The sequence below is a fragment of the Plectropomus leopardus genome, chromosome 6, assembly GCF_026936395.1.
Source record: "Plectropomus leopardus strain MGB_pleo_1.0 chromosome 6, ASM2693639v1, whole genome shotgun sequence".
Taxonomy (NCBI): Eukaryota; Metazoa; Chordata; class Actinopteri; order Perciformes; family Serranidae; genus Plectropomus; species Plectropomus leopardus.
In genome coordinates, this window is record NC_142181.1 from 20,757,854 (window position 1) to 20,784,412 (window position 26,559).

General features: G+C 40.4%; 1 protein-coding gene across 2 annotated transcripts in view; it reads left to right on the forward strand.

Moving 5' to 3' along the window:
- ppp1r37 (protein phosphatase 1, regulatory subunit 37) overlaps positions 1-26,559 on the forward strand; it is a 53,138-nt gene that overhangs the window by 9,861 nt on the left and 16,718 nt on the right. For both annotated transcript variants that reach the window (XM_042486398.2, XM_042486397.2), the window contains exons 2-4: positions 16,122-16,219; positions 24,259-24,304; positions 24,422-24,522. In XM_042486398.2, coding sequence (XP_042342332.2) covers positions 16,122-16,219; positions 24,259-24,304; positions 24,422-24,522 — 245 coding nt within the window. The remainder of the gene's footprint in view (positions 1-16,121; positions 16,220-24,258; positions 24,305-24,421; positions 24,523-26,559) is intronic.

Sequence of the window (26,559 nt, forward strand, 5' to 3'; positions counted from 1 at the left end):
CATGGCTCAATGATGCACTGGAGCCATCCTTAAAGGGATAGTTTGGGAATTTTGAAGTGGAGCTGTATGAGATACTTTTGTATAGTCAGCGTATTACATAACGTAGCTGGCAGTTGGCATGCTCCCAGTTTGCAGAACAGACAGGGCGCGTACCCTACAGGGGTTGATATAAAAATGTATTTTAGCCACTTTAAAAAAGGCCGCCCTAAAAAAATCAATATCAGTCTAAGCAGACGCCATATATTGAGTATTTTCACTGCTTCACCTCGCCGTCACACAGCCTTTTCCTCTGGCAGATTTCTCATCTGCCGCCGGTCAGCTGTTGGGGTCAGAAAGTGCCGTTAGCAGCTATTACACTATCAACTGTACAGCGTCCACTTAGACTGATATTGAATTTTTTGTAGGCGCCTTTTAATGTGGCTAAAACGGGTTTACTGTATATAATACAGCTACTGTATCTCAAACTGTCCCACTTTAAAGATCCAGAACTATCACTTTAACATAACCTCTCCCGTACTATGTAAAAACTAAGTGACTACTAAAGTTATTGACGTCACAGCATCAGCGTAATTTCCGTCACCCATTAGTGTGAGTGTGAGCATTGACACACAATCATATGAACTCAAACAAAATAGCTGTCACTAATGTACCTCTCAGGCTGAAGCGACTACCCAGCCGAGCAGTTACTGGTAGCTGGTGTGTGTGCTTTGTGCTAATGTGGCTGCGGTTAGCTGCTGAAAGAGAGTCTGTTGCCATTGGGGTTGCCCCCTGAAAGTTAGAGATTCGGCTCATCAGTCGGAGACCCCTCAGTTGACTGAGTTTGCTTGAAGTCGAGCAGTCGCTGCTTCAGAGTGAGTGCTCTTCATTGTCATGCTGTTATTTGGTAGAGGCTGCAGCGGACGTGATGCAGTGGCACGGAGGATGGAGAGACTCTGCACTGTGAGGCTCTGAGATAACATTATCTTCTGTCTTCTGCTTGAAAGTGGTTAATTTACAGCAACTTCATATAATACAGTCTCTGGCTTTTGTTTGATATCTTCTGTCAGCCAAAATGTTGCTGCACACTGGCGATCTGTTGTCAGCACCGTTAGCTTGTTTACTACATTACATGAATGCCACTGTCACACTGAACATCCTGCTTTCCCCGTTCAAACTTTAAATGTTTATATGGGAACAAAACAAAAAAACATTGAATATTTGTATATAATGGCCAAATTCGGAGTCAGCTACAGCCCTACATGATTCTGTGGTGTGAAAAACTCAGAGCACATAATTATTTTGCTTAACCCAGACTTTAAATCAGCTGTGTTAACATTGTCAAATGTCAGCTACTGCCAGTTTTCATATAGGTGTTAGTGACACCCCATTTTCGGAGAAAACATGACAAGAAATTAAGTATTCCTTTAAAAAATGCACAAAAAAGAAACAGTTGAGGATAACAAGAGACATTAACAAGGCAAACATTCTGTAATGAACCTTATATATACATACATACATATATGTGTGTGTGTGTGTGTGTGTGTGTGTGTGTGTGTGTGTGTGAATGCTATTCCTTTGAGTTATTCTTTATATCTGGGCTGGTGTTACTTCTATAGCCTTATATTTATGATAGTGTTAGACTGGTTTAGTTTTTAGGAATAAATGGAAATTGTATGAGTGTTTTGATGGAGAGCTGGTAGTGTAGATATAATACATGACAGTATAATTACTTGATCAGAACTTGCTATTCAAACCAAGTAAAATCCTAACTATCAGCAGCCGGGGCAACAGCATCTGCATCTGCTGTCAAACAGCTACTCAGGTGTTGCAAAGTAATATAAACTTTGGCGTCTGCTTAATAAATTATGTAATGATGACACTGTTTCCAAATTGTTCTTCTATGCTGGGATGTTTTTTTCCTAACCAACAATGCACACTGATGCCGATATGTCTGTGACATGATAATACCTGCTGATAATATCAGCTCTGCGGGATAGCTCTAGTTTGTGCACTCATCTATTATGCATGTTGGCCTATCTATGCACTTTGTCTTGAAAATCTGAGATAGAAGTTTGCCTCTGTTGGGTGTGTGTTATATGATGAACCCTGCCCTTTAACCTCTGTCTGCACTATAGCCCTAAAGCATGATAGCTACTAACAGAGCTGGGGATTGACAGTAATGGTAGAATATACAGAATGTACCAGTATCAGTGAAATTCACTAGCTTTTGGCACACGTCTAGTGATGACTTTTCATCCTGTTTCAATGCCTGCATAGGTCTTTCAGCACCCGTCAAACAGGAATTCCTTGCTCTATTGCTCTCACTTCTGGGAAGGCTGGAAGTGACAAGTATTATCTAGACATTGCACAATAGTGTCCCCTCATTTTAAAATAGCATACAACAGTTGTTCGTTCATAATGTCACTCTCCATCTGGTCTGGCAGCTTTCTTTCTCTCAGACGCAGGACTGGTGTCATGTGGAAGATAGTTTAAAATGGCTGCTCTGTTGTTGTTTTTTGTTTTTGTTTGTTTTGTTTTGGGGTTTTTTTTTAACAATCACCACAGCAAAAAGAGAGGTTGCTGTTCAGAACCCAGTGCATTGCCAAGTGGGTTTTCATATGCAGAGAGTTTGCTTTGGCGTGGTGGTTGACCTGTTGATGTACAGTTATGTTGTACATTGCCAAAGGCATGAACATTGGCATGTTGTGGTATTATTTACTGTGCAGCTGCAGCTGCTTTGTCTGTAGTGTTTGTGCAAACAGGTCTAAAGAAAAAGGTCTTTGTCATATGAGTGCAGTGATGTGAAATTTAAGGAGTAGTATTGTTTGGGATCTATATGAAGCCTGGTGGTTGCATGTGTTGTAATTTTTTCAGATTCTGCCTCAGTCTACCCAAGTGCTGTCTGTTAATTATTGACCTGCACGCACTTACTTGGGATCGATTCCAGAGTTTTTGCATAATTACACTGCTGCATAGTCTTGATGTTTCTTTAGCCACATTATTAAAAGCCAGCACAATTACTTGGTTTACTTAAAACCCACTGCCCTCACGCAGGCCTGTGCTGACAGACAGAGTATAATTTAGGTTATGTAAATGGTTTAGTTTTTTAAACCGTTGGGCTCATCTGTTCAGCTCCCTTCTAAAATTTGAACTTTTCTCTCTTTGTGTTTACTCGCTGCTGCCATCTTGTCATCCAGCCTGTTGGAGTCACAAAGTAGCTGCGGCACAATCCCTGCCTTTCTGCCCCACCTCTGACCAGCCAAGCAGCCAACTGTCATGTGTGAATGACGCTGCTGTCACCATCCACAGCACAGCAGTGTGAAATGGCAGGGATTGGGACTGGAGACTAGGAGAGGGGGGCTATTTTGAACACTGGCACTTGCATGTTAAGTAGGAGCTGGCAACACTTCGGTGTTCCACCCACAACATACTCACATCTATCTCTGGAAGTTTGCCCAAAGGCTCGGCATGTGATTTCATACATTGTTCTCCCAATCACCTCAAATATTTTAGGTTATTTTCATGTATCAGGTTTAGGTTACGTCCATGCTGTGCCGGCTAAATTTCAGAATTCAGTTTTTTCAGTTTTCAGGTAGATGGAATGCTTAACAGGAAAATGACTAAATCTCTTCTTCTTAACCCTCCGTCCTGTCGCTTTTTCTCTGTGATCACTGATCACTGAGTTGAAGTGCAACATAACTGCTGTTTTCAGTGCTGTTGAATTGTATTGCGATCTATTAACAGGTGTTTCTATTTTTTGATCCCCTTATTTATGTTAGTGACAGTAGGCTAAATAACAGATACTTCTGTCAGTGTGATGCAACTCAGTTCAACAACACCACTAACTACAGCATTCAAAATGATCATAAATTTGAATCAACGTCTCACTAAAACGGTCTCACTAAAACAAACATTTAACATTAAAACTTCAATGAATGGAAGAGTTATAACAGAGCTGTGTCAGTTTTAGCTAGGTGTACCTAATGGACTTGCAAATGAGTATATGTCATTGTTTTTCCCCTTCTGAGCTTAAAAGGCCAGTATGAGTTTGCAGATCTCTCCTTGGTGGTGACCATTTTCAAAAAGCTTCAATTTTGGCTGTGGATAACATAGTATTTTATTGTGAACTGGAAGCCAAACTAAGAGAAAAAGATGCATTATAATTTTTTCCACTATAATAGTTGAAGAACTACGTTTTGAAGTTTCTCAAATTATAAAGGCCATCCTCCCCACCTCATAACTAACAAGATCAGTATTACAATAACGATGTGAGCATCTGCACTGAAAAGTCTTCTGTGAGATTAGATTCTGCACCAGGCACAGGCTGCATGCTACAGCTGCGTGGTCATTTTAGAAATATCTTCATCTCCATCTTCAGCTGGTAATGATAACAAAACACACAATGTCATCTGCCATGTTGAATGTGACACCCTCTAATCTTGGATGCATTTTATTGGCTGTCACTGCGTTTTGTCATTCATCAGATCACTCTGAAAGTGATAACATTGACCACCGTTGTTGTTATAGTTCTGGTGTGGACCCTGTTATCGATTTGAGTTAGAATGATTTTTAAAAAGATGCATTTATAGTGAGTGTTATTGTTATCATTCTTGGTGTGGATAGCTGTTTATGCTTATGAAACCTTTTTTAAATCCTCTGGAAGATGAACGGAGCTGATCTGAATGTCAAACTAATAAATCAGCATAACTTGACATTTTAAATATGCAGGATTTTTCTCTGACAAAAACAATATGCAAGTGGTTCAGTACAGAATCGACTGGCAGTGCAACCCACCCTCAGACTCGAATGGTTTCAGTCAACAGGACAACAAATCACATCCAGTGCTGGATATGTTGAAACACACTTGAAACAGGAACAGAGAGGACTATTGGACACCTGGTCTCCATGTGTCTCTGAGTGCTCTGTGTCCAATCTTCTCTATTTTAGCACCTTTTTTTTAACTAGTGGCTGGGAATAATTTCCTCTTGAAGCATGTAACCTGTCAACACTGGTTACTCTCTTAACTTTTCATTACAGACATTTTAATTTGGATACATGTTACACTTTGCAGAGATGTCACACTTTATGTAATTTAAATTCCAGATGAAATGGCATTTCGAAAAGTATCTAGCTTCAGTATTGTGACGACCCCTTGGCGCGTCTTGCAGTGTACATGGCAGTCAGTGGTAATGCAGGGTGCAGATGATGATCACAGCTTTTCACTCTAGGTTCGATACATCTCTCCCACATCTGGAGAGTCACCTTGCAGCCCATCTCTCTTTCATTTTCTCTCTCTCATGCATGCTATCATCTCTCTTTCCCTTTTGATTCAGTCCATTGCAACCCCTGCCATTTATGAACAAAACTGCCAGTCTCCAAAAAAAACAAAAACAAAAAAACACCTGGTAAATTGGTGAGAACACGACACAAATCAAGCCTGGAGGAATACTGAGAATTTATTGCACAGCCCCAACCCAGCGGGGCAAGTCAGGTCCAGCTCAATTGGGCTTGGGCAGAGAATCAAAGCTCTACATCATATGCTCAGTGTAACGTTGGTTGCTAAAGCACTCCACTGAGGAAAGTAGTATCTCTGTGAGCTTCACATCGTACAAGGCATTTTAAAAAGTGAACCAATTCTAACCAGCAGACCTTAACCACGGTATTTTGGGGAACTGAAGACACACCCACGTAGCATGCTGTTGCTACCTAACTAACTTAATCTTAGCTCTGTGTGGTTTAAAGTTGAAGATTGATTGGTGGGTGGATGTCATGATTATCGGTTGAAATGGGTTGGTAGTAGCTTACGTAAGTCCACATCATATTTTGTTTTTTAGTAACATAAGAATATGTGCTGATCTGGTGAAAACAATCAGCATGTATTGTTAAGTAGGTGCACAGTATGGCTGGAGATGTGATCTTTCGACTGAAAGAATTCAGCTTTCCCTCCTCTCAGTGTGCTAATCCTTCTACACGATTGGTCGGCAGTTATCATAGGGCAGTATTAGCTGCTACATAACAAATTGTCCAAGTATAAACTAGGTCAGTCAACAGGCTGACTACCTTTTCCGACCACAGTCCTCTCTCTTAGTTTGCTGTTATGTAACTTAACATTATCATGTGCTGAGACCCCTGCTGTCCATGCAGCTCCAGATGTGTGCAGGCAGCAGTTCAGGTGTTTATCTGCAATAGTTTGACAGGTACAGGTACAGTCACTGCCAGAGTTTTTCTGAAGCTCTCCACATACAGAGTATGCTGTATCATTCTTAACTAGTGAAACCAAACTGTTCAGAAGAGTGTAAACGGAAGAAATTCAAGACATTATGCAAGTCGTACATTTCAGTGGAATCCTCTCTTTGTGCCAAGTCTCTTAGTCGTCTGTCTGTCTCTGCAAATAGTGCCATGTCTCCCTCTGCACACATGCAAACACTTGTCTCTGTTTGTTTCCTCCTTGTTATTGGAGTCAGGGGAGAAAGTGCATCACATATAGCCTTTTTCTACACATTGTTTCTTGTCAGATAGAGATAGAATAAGAGTGAGTGATGAAGGCACAAAGATAGCAAGGCGGAGGACGATAAACAGACTGTGAGATGTGTAGAAATTGGGTCATATTTACTTGAATGCCCTCTCAACAATTACTTTTCTGTGAGAGCAGTAAAAAGCATCTCTGAAAATTATCATTTGTTTTTCAGATGTGTCGCGAGCTCTGGCATTGAATGAGTTTGTGCAAAGATGGTTGTCTACTTTTTTTCAGGGTTAGGCATGGGACAATATGAAAGTTTCATGTCTCGATTATTTTTTTCAAAATTATTGTGATTCACAAGATTGTACCGATGGTCCTCAAAATATGCTTAAAATTCTTGAAACTGCACAAAAACATACTGGAATAACTTTTTCTTACATTTTGTTGGGACAGAAATATTTTTAAATCTCTTGCATGCAACGATACAGAGATATGTAATATTAGTAACACTGTTGTATATTACATTATCAACTCCAGAGTAAACTCACATGGGGTCCCGTATGTCAGATTTTTCTCATCAGGCCCGTTTAACGCCTGGTGGTAGACAGTCTTGAGCATGCAGTTCAGCAGGGTCTGAAATTAGCACCTGGCTAGCACCAAATGTAGTAGATGTCCTTTTTAAGTAAATTTTGGGAGGCTGTAGACTGGCCTCACTCGTACATCTTCACTCCTTCCGTTTTTATCCTTCACAATAAAAGCCTTAGACATATACACTCCATCACTGTTTACCAGAAGAAAGTAATTCACACGCTGAGGCTGTAGCAATGAGCTCTTCAATATGTTAAAATATTTTAGCTTCAAATAACTCTCTGGTCTATTTGGGTTTGTTTGTAATCAATATAATACATCATTATTTCAAGAAAATATTCTGAAACAAATATTTCTGACAAGGGTCCCCGTTTCGATCCCGGGTTAGATCAAGGTGCGGTCCATGCGCTGGAGCCCTTCTGTGCAGAGTTTGCATGTTCTTCTCCAGCTTCCTCCCACAGTCCAAAGACATGCAGGTCAGGTAGTTACACCCACGGGCAATTCGGTGTCAGCAATTCGGTGACTCTAAATTGCCAGTAGGTGTGACTGTGAGCATGAAAGGTTGTCTGTCTCCATGTGTCAGTCCTGCGATAGTCTGGCGACCTGTCTTGGGTGTACCCCGTCTCTCGCCCAGTGGCAGCTGAGATTGGCTCCATATACAGCTGGATATACAGTAGCATTGGTGCTGTAACATTCAGACATGCTCAAGTCCCAGATGCACTGCTTTGAGTGTTTATAGCAAAATGCTAATTTACTCGCTCTGGACAAAGTTAATGTCAAGCCAGGTGTCTTTGGGTGCTGCAGGGCATACAAATGTTATGCTGAAAAGTCATCACAATCTACTTATTGTGTTTTTTATTGTGATCTGCGATAAAATCATAAATCATCCCATCCCTACTCAGCGCTGACAGCAGCTTCTTGGCAGGTGAGGTGCTAGCTCTTTTGCTCACACTTACAGCACCCTAGAAGATAATAATCACATGTTTTTACAGGCCCTAAAGACTTGGCTTCAACATTAGATACTTTAAAAGAACTTCATAAGAAAATAATTTGTGCCCTTACTTGTTCAATGTTCCTTGGGGTTTTTCAAAAAAATCTGAAAGCAGTGGAAAGCTCCTTTCAAAAGTTTGGATAAGGAGAAGTGTCCGTGTTGCCTAATTTTCTTTGTAGCTTTCCAGAACTAGCAATCCAGTGTTAATGCTGTTTTTTGCAGAAATTGCAAATTGTGTGATTTTTTTTTTTTTTTTTTTGAAGCGAGAGAGGCAGAGCTTCAAGTTTTCTTCATAATCCAGCTTCCTCCTTCCTTTAAACCAATGCAAATACACACAAGGAACGGTAACAACTTGTGCGCTACTTTTAGATTCAGTGTTTAATTTTCAGCCTTTATTTCTGCTTTATTATTGATGATGATGATGATGATTATCTACCTGCCCTACCTTCAAAGTTAGCCTCTTTGAAAAAGTAAACATTAATAATGAAACAGGAAATAAAAAAGTCCTGAGTAATAGGTCATATTGAACCTGTTATAGTAGACTAATGATGAAATTGGTGATAGGGACTAGGTTAGGGAGCATTCATATACCAGTTCACTCATCTGTCCCAGTAAGACAAGCACAAACTGAGTCTGGTGCTAAAGCCAACGCTCCCAATGTGGGCACTCTGTGGGTCGATTTGTTCCGACCTTTTGTGGGCGGTGGTAGACTGCAATGGTGTTATGATGTTGTGCAGCCACAAAAGAGAGAAGTCTCATACTTTTAGCTGCTGCATTTAATTATGGAACATCTTTTCTGATAAGTCATTGTCATGACTTGTCATTTACTTACATTGCAAGAGGCTTGTTAGGCAACGTTAATTGAAAGTTAAATTATGAATTAGCCTTTGACCCCCTTTAAACCCTGCACTAAAATGCATCTTATATCCAGATATTCAGATATCTGGATCTAAATATGATTTAACTTGATGACATTTACACCTGGTATGAATATGTGTCTCCAGTGTCTACACTGAGATCAGCCTGACCAGAAGCTGAAGTAGCATTTCTCCACAGTTTGCTAGAGGTGGTTTGGTCAATCGAATCACAATCCCTCCTCAGTGTGTTTAGGGTGCATTTACCCCTGTACTTTCATGTGGTCAAGCACTATCCACTTGCAATCCAATCACCCAGGATGCATTTTAATGCAAGGTGCAGAGTAGGCTTGGGCAGCATCACAGTATTACAGTATACCAGGGTATTTAGAGATAGCGATGGCATGTTTTTCAACACTATGATAAATACAGGCGTTCCTCTTTCTATTAAACTCATTGTATGTAGTGCACAGCACACACCCCCAGAGTCAGTCTCTAGTGTCTACTGGTGGAACTGGCAGCTGAGCTGAATGACACTGTAACATCTAGTGGTGGTAGAATACGTTACAGGACTGCAAACAGCCAGTTTCCCGCAACAGCAGAGAGAGATCACAGCGAAAAACAGTATAAAGCTGGTAAACTGCAGGTGGCTGGTAGGTTTGCTTCACTCACTTGACGAAACAACTGGCAATCTTTGGGTGGCCATTTAGTAGAGTAGCCTTCTGGCCTGTGGACAAAAAAGTTAATTTTGCATCCTGTGCAGATATGACCATATGTTTTGAACCAAAAGCTTGTTGCTCAGCTCAAATGTGAAGCAGTTTGGTGTTGAAATAAATAACACAATAATAAGTTATTTTAGCCCAATCTCTGCTCAAATCCCCCATGCTGCCTTTTCACAGTCAAAATATGACAAATACTGTAGTTTCCAATTAATGTCTTCAGAGATTAACTCTAACCACAGCTATGTCATCTCAAGTTAATGATGCCTGCCATTGTCTAAGCAAAATGATATGTTATTTTTTCACTGAAAACCTTTACCACACCTTGTGCTTTATAGCTTCAGTGTAAATAAGGTGTCAAAGTGAAGTAGCCGGTTTCAGGAGGCTGAATATCTGCTCACATTCATTGCCAAAATAAAGAGAGTAAGTACAGCTCTCTCCTCTCATCATATGTGCCTGAACTTGTTGCAGCTCTGCTGGTTGTTCAGCCTAAGTAATTGATTTATAATTTATGGCAGGTATACCTCCCTTGTTGCCTGCAGTTTTTCCTAGCTCTAAGATACCACTCCAACCGACTGTGTTTTGAAGCACCGATGAAACAGAGCCTTAATATGTTGGGGTAGAGTTTGAACAGACATGGTTTATTGAAGAAATTAGGGAAGGTATATCTGTTTTCATACATTCTGTATATTCATAATATACTTTTCTATTAGAGGGGCATACCACAGCAAGCTAGACTAAATTGGTTTTTAGATCCTCTCTCATAACAGGACCTGCTACATTTGATTGCACTGGTTTTCTTCATCACCATCTGAATCATCAGAAGTATGTGAGGGTTAGAGATGAGGAAAACGGTTCAAAGATCAAAACTTCTCATGCGGTATTGATTGTTCGAGGCTCTGTCTACACTTATATGGACATGTTTTCCCCCTCTGTCTAAAAAAAAAATCTGTTTATATGACCTCCATTTTACAAAAAAAAACTGTCCACTCTAGGTTGCAAAAACAACACCAAATTCTCAGCAGCATCGGCTGTCTTCATCAGTTTCCTTCACAAAGGTAGTAAAGTGTACAGACTAGCATTACCTTTTTCAAAGCACCTACTGTAGATACTATCACCTTTGATTTACATTCAATTTGAGGATAAAGGAGCTCACTAAAAGATAGAAGAAAGAAAGAAGTGATACTCTGGACATCAGGCAAAAGTTTTCCTTCCAATCTGAATCGACAGTGATCCCACTCTGAAATTGCCTAATATGATGTTAATTCCACTACAGGAGAGACTTGATGATCACCGAAATTAGGTTGGGAACAAACTGGATATATTAGTATTGGTTATCGGACAAATGAGTTCTTATATGTCAGCATATGAGATATCCACAAAAAATGCAGTATCATGCATCCCTAATAAAATAGTCATTCAACAGTGCTAGCAAAACATTAGCAAACTGATAGTCCCCGATTGTTGTTGTTATCTCTAGCATGTAGTCATTACACAAAGCATGAGCAAATTGAGGAGATTATGCCATGGTTTCCCAAATACTCCGTTTTACACAAAAAAAACCTCTATTTAGCGATGTAAAACTCTGTTTCAGTGTGGAGGAGAGGCCAAAACTGAGGAAAATATCAGTTTACAAAAATATGTGTATACTTATACACATGGCCACAATATCTTGGTATTAAGCACATAATTTCAATACAGTGTTATTTTGAAATGATGTTTGAGCGACTGTCTTGCTCAACTATAGTCTGCTGTTGATCCCATTGTTAAAAATGTTTGCTCCACTAAAGGCCAAATCTGTACCAACAAGATAGCGGTCAAAGCTCATCATCATTGGTAACCATTAAGTCCACAGTGCTTGATTTATCTCTGTTGGTCTGAGTCAGCATGTTAGATGCTGCTGTAGGAGTGTGGTTGTTGTTTTTTTTTTTTAAATTTTGCTCACTAGCTCAGCGATGGAAGCAGCAAGTGATTTAGTGTGTGTTGTTGCAGTGTGGACGAGGGCCAACACCAATAACAAGGGGAAAAGGGGCGTGCTGTTCGTTTGTATCATTAAGCAGATTCACTGAGTCAGAGCAGAGACAGACACATTCCCTTCACTCTTTCTCCTCTTCATACCTCAAAACTCAGTCCAAGGTTTTTTTTTTAAAAAACAGTTGCCCTTCCCTTGCTGTCTTCCTTCAGTATAATGTGAAGAGCAGGTTTTCTTTACACAAGGGGTGGTCAGGGCAAATTGGATTTATCAGAAGTGAGAGGATTTGCAGCTGAAGTCTGCTCCTAAACTGGTTTGTGGTGATTTAACCCCCTAATCGGTGGTTTGTCATGGAAGTTAAATGTCTGGTATCTTAAAGGAAGACGCATATTCGGTGATTTTTTTGTGCAGTCGTAATCAGATTTCACCTCTCTACTTCCTCTTAACCTGGTCTCCCAAGATTTGTCATTTCCCCTCGCTCTCTCCTGTTCTGCGTACGTCCTCATAGCCGCTCCCTCTGTCATACATGTACCAGCAGCACTGGAGGGATTGCAATAAAACAAAGACAAAGCAGGCCAAAATGCAGGCAACAGCTGTAGCTCAGCTTTTGATGATCCTGCAGGGCCGAAGCCCACATCTTTTGTTTACCGCCAAGCCCTTGAGTCCTGAGTTGCTCTCTTTTACAGTTCCTTTTTGTTTCTTTTTCACCATTTCCCACTTTCACGTGCTTTATTTTCCTTGAGCTGTTCATTCGATGCTTCCTTACAAGGCTTTCTCTGCTTTCGAGCACAGTGGTGATATATTAGACCATATAGACCATGTTCTTTTTTATTTAGCCTCCATCTCTCTTACCTCCCTTCTCTTTCGCTAATTAATGTGCAGTGTGTGAAAATACTGTGTAGTAAGCATGCGACCCTCCCCACCTCCACCCCCCACCTTTCCCTCAGGAAGTGTTTACACACACACTTGCTCCACAGCGACTCTGCACAATAACACTTTTCCAAGGACACAGTGTTCACTGGAACGCACACACTGTGCTGTACAAATTTACGAGACTGCACTCTCACACACCGACAGCAGAGGCATTTAGGTTAAATGCACAGTTCTGTCGACAGATACTTTTTGTAAATAAAGCAGAAACTTGGAAAAATTGAGTGACACTTAATTACAACTGATTTTCAGGTTATAACAACATTATAGCATGAGCCTCCAACAAAACCCTGGCAGCTGGCATGCATCTCGAAACCACCACTGCATGTTATTAACATGTTTTTGTAATTTAAGGACCACTTCACACCTTGGATTCAGAGTAAAATGAGATGTAAAATTTAAAAAATCATGATACCCAAGAAGCAATTTAATCTCAAACTGAGTGAAATTTCAATTCTTCTTTTCCGTTCTTCAACATATCTTAAGACTTATATTTAACAGTTGATTTATCGTAAATCCATTACTTTTGTTGTAGGACTGACCCAAATGCTGTGAAGCTATGAAAGTTGCCATGGTTATCAATTTCCTAATCAGTATAATGTTCCATTTTGCTCAACCATTACCCCAGAAATCCCAAATTATTTCATAAATTAAGAAATTCTGATACTGGCTAATGTCCTGCATGCTAACAAAGTGGGTAATTGTCATGTTATTTTAGATGCAACAATGGAAAACCGATGCTTCGAAAAATGTCCTTTTGTCTTCCCTCGCAGTTAATCGTGAATATTTCTCAACAAAGCTTCAATGCCCCATAACTTGTGTTCAGGAGAGCCCTGTGGTATGGCTAACTGTATGAGGAGAAATTTGGCTTGTGTACGCAATTTCTCAATATTTTAACAATATCAAACAGAAATATATAAATGCATGCCTTTTATAAATATGATGCAGCGTGTGCATGCATATTTTGTTTTTTCTGTATACACTGATTTTAAGTCTTGAACCTTTATTTATCTTATCACTGAACGTAGCAGTCAGCCTATCATCACTTATTCAGCTTTAGTGAGTTTTTATGTGTTTTTCGTATTTATGTATCTGCTACTGCTTTAAAACTCAGCTGGTTTCAGTTTGAGTGGCTCTTTGGTCTCAAAACAAGCGAAAGATGGGGCTGTGGCTGCTCTCATTGTATTCATGTGGCGCTGACTCTCCCTTTAATTTAGTCTCTCACACACACGCCACTATTACCTCAGACTTACCGCTGTATCGTCTCTTGTAGTATTTTCAGCTGTGGTCTGAGGTTTGAATATTTCATTGAGATGGTGAATAACATATTTGGTCAGACATGCACGGCTGCTCATGCAGGTTTTTTAACTTCCTCTTTGTCCCTTCAGCAGGTTATTCATTTGGACCTGTGCTTGTATGAAACATATAGACATACATATTCAAACATCTATATCTACATGCTGAAACTATTTGTATTTAAAGATATAGGCTGTGACAGTATGCTTATCTTCAGATTTAATACTGTCATGACACTTGGGTTCGGATTTAATATGTATTGAAATTTCTAAGTCTATCAATTCGATATTACGATTTATTGAATTTTTTATTCTTTTTCCAACACTAGACCTTGAATAAAAAGTTGTATATACTTCTAGACTGTGTATAACGTGGCATATTTCCAAAACGATTTCAGCAAAATCGGCTGATTTGATCAGCTATAAGCTTTTTCTTGCTTCAAATTAACATTATTGTATCAATATTGGTCCTCTAGTAGCAACTGGGATTCAGCCAACGTAAACCTCAGCTCCAGGGGTCACAGCAGGCTGGGGGCTGCAGCACTGCTGGGTCTCATCAGTGTAACGGCAGAAATAGAAAATTAGCTGATCCTGTGGGGGGCCGGGGAAGTCCAGAATCAGACCCCTAGCACTGAGGTTTTTTTTGCTACAGCGGCTAACTAAAGGTCTATGTCCTCAGGCCACTCTCCATTTTCTCCTCTCTCGTTTGGGTTTGTTTTTCTTGAAATGGATATGACCTCATGTAACAGATAAATTACAAAAACAAAAGTGGCAACTTCTTTTCACCTCTGCAGTCTATAATGAAGCAATTGAATTCATTAAAAAAAAATAATTAAATTAAATACGATTATTAAAAATATTATTTAAGAAAGCCTGGTACCTAAGTGAATATGTACTTTCTCAATACAAAAGCAAAAGTTGTATTATTATTATTTCTAGTGATGCTGGTTAGTCCAGTCTGTGCTACTGCTACCCACTACAGATGGGGATGTTTCACTTGACATAAACTGGGGGACACTGTGTGAGACAAAGGGGAGAGGAGATGGAGACAACTGAACAGTAAGGCTGACAAATTGTCACCTTGATAAGAGAAAGGAAAATGATGACTGCAGCAAAGTCAGTTTTACACCCAGCCCTGCGTGCACAGCACTGTGAGTACAGGAGATGCACAGGGACCACTTTCCATATCAGCATGTACCTCCTAATCTGAATGTATTCATCTGTCTGTATACACAGTCTAAAATATGTCTGGTAGAGTTAATATCATCATAATTGTATTCATCTGATTTTATGTCCTGACCTTTCTGAATCTCTGCAAACCTGCACAGTTTTTTTCCTTCTGTCTTTTTTGATTCTGTCATTATTTTCTTTCTCTCCCTGAGTGCTTCACTTCATCTTTGAGTCTCTCAGCCAGAACAGTAGGTTTGAATGTTGCCCAGTCATCTGACTGGAGTTATCCCCCGCAACAGTCTTGGAAGGCAGCAGCGGCTGACCCACACGCACACACCAAGAACAATACCTCCTTTTTGCTGACTTAAGTAGGGGAGCCCTTAAAGGGGGTTACAATTTCTGATCCACTCTGTCAAGTGTGCTCTCCAAGGCAGGCAGACACACAAACATGCCACATTAAAAACAAAAGTGTGTCTCAGTGCTAGACTTCATTATGCTGATAATTTGCAAGAGCCATGCAGGGATATCACTGGTTGATATGCAGGATCAGGGCAGACCCAGCAGAGGCACAATCCATTTCAGATGCTTTGTTTGTTGTCAGAACGTCACTGTTACAGTTTGTTTCACTGTCTGTCACAGATGAGTAAACCTGTTAGCGAACTGCAGAGCACAAAAAAAAATAATTATTTGTTTACCTCATGATATGACAGTGTGCACGAGTAAGCGATGTGAGTGGAGCCACTTAGCAATGGAAACATTATTCATGTATTTCAGGGTCATATTGCCATTGTGGTGCATTTGAACTTCATTGTTGCTTGAGATAAAAAAAAAACTGTCTTAATCCTGTGCCAACCTTCCCCACATATCCGACAAAACTTTCAAGGAAAACATCAAAAGAAAGCTGTCATGCACTTTAGCTGTCACATTTATCTTAATTGGATTATTAGCTTTAATGCATGCGAGTGACTGCTGTACGGCTTTATTATGCATTTATGGATATGATAAAGATTGTGAACATAGATAATACTAAAGGATATGGGGAAAAACATAATTATTGGGACGTAGATGGTGCAATTTTTTCCCTCAATCAGATTCTCTTGTGTGTTGTTTCCTCAAAGAAACAAAGCAATCCTAACCATTTCTCCATTTTCTGTGTTTTACAGCTCAGAATGTGACAGTGGAGGAGATCCTCTCTTCCTACAAACAAGCCTGTCAGAAACTCAACTGTAAACCCATAGCCAAAGTGCTCAAACAGATACAGGTGAGGTTCAACTTTACACAAAACACAGATGAAGAGACATATCAGCGCAATCGCACAGACACTCACAAACAGGTCTCTTAAACAGTTTCAACACAAAAACAGTATAGTGTGCATGAAGGCAGGTTTTATTGCATTTCCAGTTTTTTAGACTGCATTAGATTTAGCCAGGTGTATACAATGAACTAGCAGCTGAATCGAAGCTCGATACTATTTTGTTCTGTTTTCTCTCTGGCATAGTTTTGGCTGTGGTATAACTCTTCATCTGCTGTTGGGAAAGTAAAATATTCATCTCACCCAAGAGGAAGTGCTGCAGTGCTAAAAACAATGTCAGAAAGAAGGTGGTGAATGAGAATGGCTGTTTCTACTTAAAATCATGTTATTTGCCACCTCTAGTATGACGTCATAATCTCCTCTTAAATCCCTTGGCAGAGTGGAAAGCCATCACAACCCAGAGCCTGCTGAGCTCCTGCTTTTTACCCCTTTTCACAACAATTTGATGTGGCTGGTGTCCCTGTGCTGCAGTTCTTGTCAGTGCAAACACTGCTGTCATGTCGCAGTTTATTTTTCTTCATCACTGAAATTCAAGATACAAGAACTTTGTTCTCATTATGCAAGCGTAACAAAATTGCAAGTGCATCATCTCAAATGGTGCAGAAAACCCCGCAAATATGTGTATATAGAAAAAGGAATTTGAGAGGTGATAAATATTCAACATTAAATTCATACCAATAAAAGAACTAAATATAAGCAAATATAAAGGTACAACTAAGGAGTGTGCAAGCATCAGCTGCAGTGGCAGCAAAGTCAAGTAAAGGTGCAGTATGACAGATGTGGAGGGATATCCGTGGACTGACTTAAAGTGAGTATTGTACATGCTCAATAATTACAGAGATCATCACTTTCAGAGATGTCTGTCTGAAGCTACCAGCGGCTGAGTTTGATGGCAAAATACTTCAAAAAAGGGAGCGTAAATGTGCTCAAACTTTGTGCTAACCCCCTAGGTCTGCTGATACACCAGTCACACGGACAGAATCGCTCACCAGCTTCCCACCCAAAAAAAACACAAGTTAATTGTTTAGCAGACATGACAAAAAATCATCTCCTCCAATGTAGAAGCTTGGTAGTTTTATAATACCGTGTGTTTTGTGGATTTTGGAATGGTGGTCAGAAAATAAGCAATTTGAAGACACCAACCTGGGTTATAGAAAACTGATGGGCATTTTCTGACTTTATATGGACAACAAATCGATAAAAGAATGAATCAAGAAAATAACTTGCAAATTAATTGATAATTAATGTGAATTGTTGCCTCAACATATAATAATCTTTATTGACGTAATCACAGTGGTGTCAAGCTAACAGCAAGATTCTCTTTGGGTGGACAACTGTCAATTGATTTTAATTGTGGGGTTATAAGAAATAGACAGAGTTGTGCATTTTTGTCGTAATTTGTTAGGAGTAACTTCAATGTTTAAAGATTTGCATTTAAAAAAGGGGGATCCGACGTGTCTGACATTTTTAGTCTGCGTCTAGGTTGTGTCCTCGCCGCAGCAGACGGGGGTTCAATTTCAGCCTCGGCCCTTTGTTACATGTGGCCCCTTCTCTCTCTCCCCCTTTCATGCTTAAGTTGTCCTATCGATTAAAGGCAAAAAAGCCCCCAAAAAATAATCTCAATTTAAGTGTACGCTATATTTGGAACATTTTCTCTGCTTTACCTTACATGTTAACCAATCAAGGCAGAATTAGACCAGCAACTCCCGTGATCTGTAAAGTAAAAAAACTTTTCTTGTCAGTGAAGTCTGGTGGCTTTGAGATCATGGCTTCAGTTCCCCCTCGGGAGGGGCTGTCTGACAGCAAGGTAAAAAAGTCAAAATATTATAAATATAGTGTACACTTAAGCTGATACTGATTATTTTTTTTGGGGGGGAGTCTACCAGGAAGTGATTGTAAACAAACATTTGATTCAGTCCATTTGACCTTACATGACAGTATTCGTGAGAAAAGGTTTAAATTGTCAGTGTAATGATTTGATAAAGAATGTATGTTTTATCAACACCAAACTTAAAACTTTATAAAGGTCTTGCTATTTGTCACAAAACAAAGAAACTAAAACTAAAAGAAACTGCCCCTTTGTAAACACAAGTGTGTGTGTGTGTGTGTGTGCGTGCGTGCGTGCATGCGTGCGTGCGTGCGTGCGTGCGTGCGTGCGTGCGTGCGTGCGTGCGTGCGTGCGTGCGTGCGTGCATGCGTGCATACAATTAGCTGAAAACTAAACCTGTCCATGACCCCAAGTAGTACCTCAATCTGACAATACAAAAGCCAGTACAGAGAATAAACACTTATGTGGTATTTATGGAGTCACAGGGGCTGCTCCCATTGAGTGCACTGTCTGATAACTTGCCTGTAGTTTGTTGTGACAAAGTTGCTGCCTTATGATTCAAGAGCCGGCAGATGCCTTAACAAGAGTGTGGGCGTGCATATGCTGTGCACTTTCAAAACCTCTGGGGTACAAATAGCTACATATATCACAAGACTAAATAACAAATTAGAAAGTAGTTGAGGCTGCACAGGAGCTGGACAAGCTATTCGGGAATAGTTAGGAAGTCCCGGTAGCTCCACCCGCAAGTTGCTTGTAATTGTGAAGGTTCCTGTTCGTGAGGTTGAATGAAATTTAGTTCCAAGAATTACATCCTAAACCTTTTCTTCTGGTGATGAAAACACTTCAAAAGCCTGTTAATGTGGTTGAGGGCACAGCCTAATGCACCATGACATGTCTCTGGACAAGTGCTATGATAGCATCCAAAAGAGGTGGGCCTTTTTCAGTAAGGGTGGTTGTTACTCCCAACAGGCAGACAAGTGTTTCGTGTCTATTTTTTTTTTCTGCCTTCTCTTGTGGGTTTGCCAGCACAGTCATGTGTCTCATAATCCCTCTGCATAAGCAGTTCTTCAAACCCAGTGGGGGAAGCCTCGGGGCTGTTTGTTTTTAGATTTTTGACAACCTCGTGCCTCTGTATGTGAATGGGTGGATGTGCTTGATCTCTGCTGTGATTATTAACATGTTGGAATGCTTTGGAATTTTTTTCTTCCGAATGAGAGACATGTTTTGTCACAGAGAGCAGAACAGAGAGAAATTATGAATGACTGGGCAGAGAAAATAAAAAGGCTTTTTTTAACTTCTGTCTCAAGCAGACATAAATTACTGTCCACTAATCACCCAGTGTTAGTGACCAAAAGTCCACCAAAAGTAATGGTGACAGACCTAACCTGGAGCTCTCTTTTGTTTAAGTAAAGCCATTACTGGGGATTTTGTGTTGATCTGATATCTCTGATATTAAAAACTGTGAATATGCAAACCAATATGTGCCTGTCTGCTTGTAACTGTGCGGGAACATCCCGTCACCGAACTGATTCCTCTCAAGTCAGGCGGAGGAGTTGGCAGTGCTAGCATACTCGTCGTAGCACACTCTCATAAAAGCCCTTAACTGGGCCTCTCCGCTGGAGATCTGCACATTTGTACCTGCAGGTGTTTCTCTATGTGTGAGTGATGATGTTGAAGCAAACTGAGCCTCTCATGGAAACACATTTGTGATTTGAGAGACTCTGCTAAGAAATCCCCACACGCCCGGTCAGCTGAGAGAGAGCATCTCAGCTACTTGTGGAAATACACATCGCTGTGAGCTTCATTTGGTGCTGCGGTCTGGGTACATTTCCACTGGGGCTTAACTGACCTGAGATTATCATCACAGAGATGTTTCACCTTCACCCTGATCATATTCTGCTTTTTTGTGATTGCTCATGTCTGGCTTTTTTCCATCCCTCCCCGCCGCTGTAGTCTTATGGTCCACTACCACCCCCTCTCATTTCTGCTTAGTCATCCTTGCAGTAACCAGCCACATAAACAAGCCAGTCAGACCGAATGGCTGACCAGTAAGAGGGGGGTTTGCAGGAGGAGCTCGGCCTTTTACAGTGTTTTTCCTCTTGGACTCTAAATGCTTTCTTTATTAAGTCCAACTGCTATGTACACGTGGCAGCTTGCCAGTGGCCCTACAGGTTATGTACATTTCTGGTATGTTGTATGTTTTATAAGGGTCACTATTTAGAGGCTGCATGTTGAATGCCTCCTCTGCAGTAACTCCCAACAGAGGCTTACGACCTGGACACTTGGTAGCCTTGTGTCACATTTCTGCTGCAGCAATTCCCTCAGGGACAAGTGGTCTCCCCATTATGCAATGTCTCACACGCAGCCCGCATGTACACTCCGTCCCTCTGAAAATACAGAAACATGCTTTATCTGGAATGGTTCAGTATATGTGGTATACGGTAGTTTTGTTCTGGAGGGAGTAAACTGTATATCTATGTAAAAAAAGGACAGAATCTTTTGCTGCACACTTGACAGGTACATCAACTCTGAATAACTTGAAAACAACCATGTGCTGCACAGAATCCTACTTCTATTGTCATTAAAGCACAGACATATTATACACATTAGGGATGCAAATTAAAGGTCATGCATGCTGCATCCCAAATTCAGTGGCTTGACCTTTTGAGGTCCTTCAGACCACGCATGTCTAAAAACTGACAGCGTATTTTTTAAGGCAGGTTGCAAAATATGCAGTGTTCAGTGTGTTGCACGTAAAGCACAAGTTCAACATTTTGGCAAAAAAAATTCTTTTTTTACTGAGAGTTAAATGAGAGGATTACAAAATAAATCATCAAGCCAGAGCCAGCTTTTGGTCAGCCTACCTAAGCACAAGGACTGGCCAAAGACACAACTCAACTGCTGTATTGTGGTTTTTTTTTGTTTTTTTTTTACACTCAAGCTTTTGTGCAATGTAAACAAATAAGTGCATTTCCCAAAAAGTCAAAGCATTTCTTTAACAATTCACAAGGACCTTCTGAGAGCTCCATTTTGGTCCGTGTGAGGCCAGACTAACTCATTCAGAGAGGAGCTGCATACTTATCCTGGTCGTCTATGGGTTTGGACTTGGCTATAAGGTCAACCAAAGGTTTTTTTGTGCATTGTCATACATCTTTGTCATCTCAGTCACAATAGCTGTTAATACTCTAGAATTTTGGTCCTATAGATCATTTAAAGGACACGTCTTTTAAATAGCCATATAATAGCCTACTTGAAAATAAGACTGTAAGAACCGAGCCTAAATGGAGAAGCTGTTGAACAGAGTGACTAAACAGAAAAGATGCCAAGCCCATAACACGCTCTCTAGCTCGGCATGCTGAATCCACGAGGAGCCCTGCGGTTTTGTCAAAGGAGAATGTTATCTGTGATGCAGTCACCCACACCGAGCACACTGAGAGGAGGACACTCGACTGCCATTAATGTGATGTACGCTGATGAGGCAGGGCGTACTCTGTACAGCTTCGGTGGATAAAAAGAAAAAGAGATCCATCTGTTACTGAATCCTGAAATCTGGTCCAAATAAAATAAGTTTTTTATTTAAGTTTTCCTGGCCTGGCAACCTATCTTCTTGGTCAACAATATTAAACTGTTGATTATGCTGTTAATGAATTTATTTGACTTTTTTCCCACCAGACATTTTGGGCATTATTTTCATGTGCTGGACAAATACTGGTTATTCCAACAAAACACCGGCATATGCTGGCAAATGTAAACCCTGATCACATATTCCATCCATCTCCATCCAAGCATCACTCAAACATTGCTTTAAGTTAGTCTGTAAAGAGTTTTAAAGAGAGACCGAACAAGTAACAGATAACTAATTTTCACTGGCCTCCATGCTTGTTTCTGGTGTATTTGTGACATCAAAAGGAGTCGGCTTTGTTAAGTGGGATTTCCTGCGTTTCAAAAACCTGCATATACGTGCTCATTTTGGTGGAAAACCGTAGAAGAGGCACATTATAGCAAGAGTTACCACAGAATTTAATGAACAACATCAGAAGGAGAATCAGTAGCTTGATGTAGTCCACCCACAACACACACACACACACACACACACACACACACACACACACACACACACACACACACACACACCCATACCACCACTCGTGCAGAGGCGCACAATGCGTCATGCACTATTTTGGGTTCTGGCAGCTCTGTCAGAGAGGTATTTACACTGATAAAATCATTCTCACTGACAGGTGCCCCATTTAATTGTAAGTGAAGATTGTCTTGCTGTTAAATTGCCCAAAATGTGTTTCTGGTCGTGCTTACATAATCAACACCATCTGGATAATGAAGAACAGCCAGGGTTTTTTTTATTAAACCATATTTAACAAAACACATAAAATAGTGTTATAATTTGTTTTTCATATAATGTTTCCTAGAGCAAATAATTTCTTCGTTTTCATGACTGAATCATCTGAATAACTACTACAGTGGGTTTGTTAGTGTCATATTGTTTCCTGCTGATTATATTATGACAATACAGCATGTTGGTTGTAGCATCTGTCACATATCATTATCATGGTTTTGGGACCCGCTGAGTCAAGCAGGAGGCCATGAACCCTCCCTACCACTAAACCATCATCAGTATGTCCAGACACACACAGATAAGTCATGGCAGTGTGGCACGAGGGCAGAGGTTATTGAGTTCATGCTGAATGGGCTGGGCAGTCAACTAGAGAGAGGGATTTGCTGGTACATAGTTTTGAGGGCTGCACTCTGCGTGTTATCATGTTTGTGTGGCTGGTTGAGTGTTTTACCAGTGCAAGAGGTTAAATATCTTTCCACCTTTTGATCTGTGATGCCGTGGAGCCGGACTGCATCACAACATCAATGGCATAGTCAAGATGAACACATAGACACAGACTGTACATGCTCAGGTTTAAAGAATAAAGTCAAACATAAAACAGTAGAGGCAGCCACATTTCCGTGGGCCCAGGTTTGCCTGCTTCATTTGTGCTAAGCTGCATCAAGTCGTGAACATGTTATTTCTAGTGCTGGCCGAAAAAGGGATGTTTCTAAAACTGTTACCGTGTTATGTTGGTTTGTAGCTTTTAACCAAATCTCTTAAGGGTTTAGTCTCACTTTTGCATGCCTTTTCATACAAGCCCTTTTTTCAACTGAATGCTTTTAGCTGTATCAGAGCTGTGTTAAGTTACTGCTGATGCACACCAAATATTTCCTGCTGCTGCTTCAGTTTTTCCACCAGAGAACGAAGGGAAGGCCTTTATTGTGAAGCAGCTATAGGAAATACAATGTATATGGACATACTCTGCACAGTTTGGTCAGTAAATATTGTAGGGGAAGGTGTAGTGCAACAGAGAAAACCAGAGTTAGCTGCTCTCTTCTGCTAAAGAAATGATCCATTATAAAGCCTAATTTCTCAGTGTGGACATCTGAAGATGGTTTTTAGGGACAATTTTCCTTTTAGTGTCCTTTAATGTATTTTTGCATTTATGTATGTTGCTGTACCTTATGGCTGACTCTGCATGATTGTTTTACTCTCTGTTTTGTCTGGCTGAAAAACAAATTTCCCTGAGGGGACAATAAAGTTGAAAAAGCTCAATGGCCAAAAATCTTACCTAATAAAAGTTTTTATTTTTTTTAAATCTCACACCCTCTTTACTTTAGTACTTTGTTTGCCAATCAGATTGATTTAATTCACTGACAGGCTCCTTGTCCAATGCCGACTGAACGTGCTGAATCAGCTGAAGACTAGTGTCAGGAACACTTCAAGAACTAGGGCGACTATGCTCACCAATGACCCAACATTGACCGGCAGCTTTGTGTTTTAGGACCTTTAGATAAAGCTGCAGACAAGAGGCCCTTCAGGGGTCTAATGCACTGTTTCTATCAACGTTGCTGTCACTGGGTCTCACTCATTGTTCACTTTCAGTACTTCCTAAAACTCACCAATGTGACCAAAACTCAAAGACACAATGGCACACACATCCTGCAGATGCTTTTCTCTGCAACAGAGGTTGATCTTAGTTTACACAAGATCAATTTTTTATCTCCTGAACTAATGTATTGGTTTGCCGTCTGTGTGATGTGAAAGTTTCAACATGTTCACAATCTCAGCTCTTACTGACGCTGCCTCTTTTTGTTTCTGTAGGAACTGAAAGACCTGACTCAGCGAAATGAATGCTTAGATCTAAAAGGTAAGCACCAAAATAACAGCCTTACTTCATACTATGAATTCAACATGTGGAAATCTTTTTCATATATAGAGATTCATTTTTACGTGTCTTAAAATATTTATCAACACGTGTCTTCAGGTGAGAAGCTTGACTACAAAGCATGCGAATCTCTGGAGGAGATTTTGAAGAGGGTCCAGTTTAAAGTGGTAGACCTGGAGCAGACCAACCTGGATGAAGATGTAAGAAGATCCTAATTCATGCCCTTCTCTCATTCTTTTTCACTGTCAGTTCTACCCTGTCTCACACTCTGATCCTCTTTTTTACTCTCATTCTAATGGCAGGATGTGCAGTGTTTGTCATGGCTTTTTTGATTACTCTAGATGTCCACTTGTGTAAACACCATTAGGGACATTTGGGCTGCAGACACGCATAAAAAGAGACAGTGCTGCAGTGTGGAGCAGAGGGACACAGGCCTTGACCACTTCCTTTCACACAGAGCTCCAAATATACTGTATTACACATAGACACGCACTCCGCTTTCAGACAGTCACTCAGGATACGTTTCTTCAGGGTAGGAAGGGTCCCTTTAATTACTGCTCATTATTTTATTCCTGTCTGCCAAAGCTGTGTTGGTACTTTCAACCTTTAACTGCAAAATTGATTTAGGCCCCAATCCCCTGCTGGTTTGAATGAATTTAAATTTAAAGTACACTGTGGAGTTTTTGTCCACTTGTAGCACTATGAAGCAATGTATTTAAAAGTCAGTCCCTATTCCATTTGTATCATGTGGATGTGGTCAAGGTCACCCAGGATTAATGCTTCTGATGATTTTATACCATTCCACTGATCAGCTGTTGGTGGTGATTTGAATGTCAAAAATGTGCAGAAATTTATCAAGAAAGCCATGGAGGAAGACTGCTAACAAGTAAACGTGCATGTAAACAATATAGGTTTCAAATTTTTGCAAAAATACATATCTACAAAGGTTTTTTGTGGAAGGATATGCTTTTAACAACTCTGTTAGACCTCAAAGATACACACAGCGTACTGCCACAAGATGGCGTAGACAAATGCATCATTATTCTCAGCTGCATCCCATTTTGTTGTATAATTTTCCTTCACTTGCAACTAATCAAAAGAGAAGTGTCATCTGACAACACTGATTTGGTTTGATGGATTATGTTTCAGGTCTTCAGGTTCTGATTTAAACACAAAATGCAAGCTTTTACGTTACACTATTGTACATACAGTTTTGTTTTTTTTTTTTTAACAGATCTTCATTTTAGAAAATACAAACACACAAACCATAGCTTCACACAATCTGAACAAATGCAGAGTGACATACGCACTTTTTTCACCCAACGTGGAGCGCTGCCCCGGAAATATGAATGAAGTTGAATGAGTCAGTGACTGAGTCACCAGAGAGCAGCCTCTCAGTCTGAGACGTGTGTCTCTCCTTGGGCTCCGATGAAATGAAACACTGAAAGGAGAGAATATTGGGGAAGTGTTGCTTGTGGAGGGAAATGGAGAATAGAGAAAGAATTGAATGGGGAAGTGAGAAGATGGGAGTGAGAGGCGTACAGTAGATAGCGGGATTTGGCAGAGCCTGAGCAGTGGCGCCTTGTTGGGAATGATATGGGAAGATGAAAGCAGAGAAAATAGTTTTAGAAAGATGTTTTAAGAAGTGTGGGGAGGAGCAGGCATGGGGAGCACTAACACAGGCTGGCTTTTATTGGGCTGTATGTGACTCATCTTCCCCCACCCTGTAGATAAACACACATGTGTATACTCAGTAATGTCTCCCTGTATACACACACAAAGGGGGAAAGGTTATGAGACGCTTTGCAGCAGCCTGTCTGATTTTGTTACTTTTCATCAGCTCATGCCCACATTTTAATCTGCAAGTCACATCCCGCAATTGGCTGCACAAATTCACCACCGAGTAAATTCACCGCTGGCTGATGATTCTGGTGGTGTTTAAGTTTGCTTTTAAATGCTTCTAAGTGAGAGACACGAGGGACCAATGACCCAGCAGCCCATTTTTCTGTGAAAACATGCTAATAACTTTTTGAATTAATGCAGAAAAGCAAAATAACAACCATCATCAATGTCTGCAGGTTGTCAGTATGTCAGTGATAGAGAGATGCTCCCCACACCACCATCAACACCAAAATGAGATTAAAACCCTGATCACATGAGTGCACTGCATCACTGGACCTGACATTTCACTTTTAGTCCCTCATCTGCTCCTTTAACAAGCAAAGTCTCATGCTTCA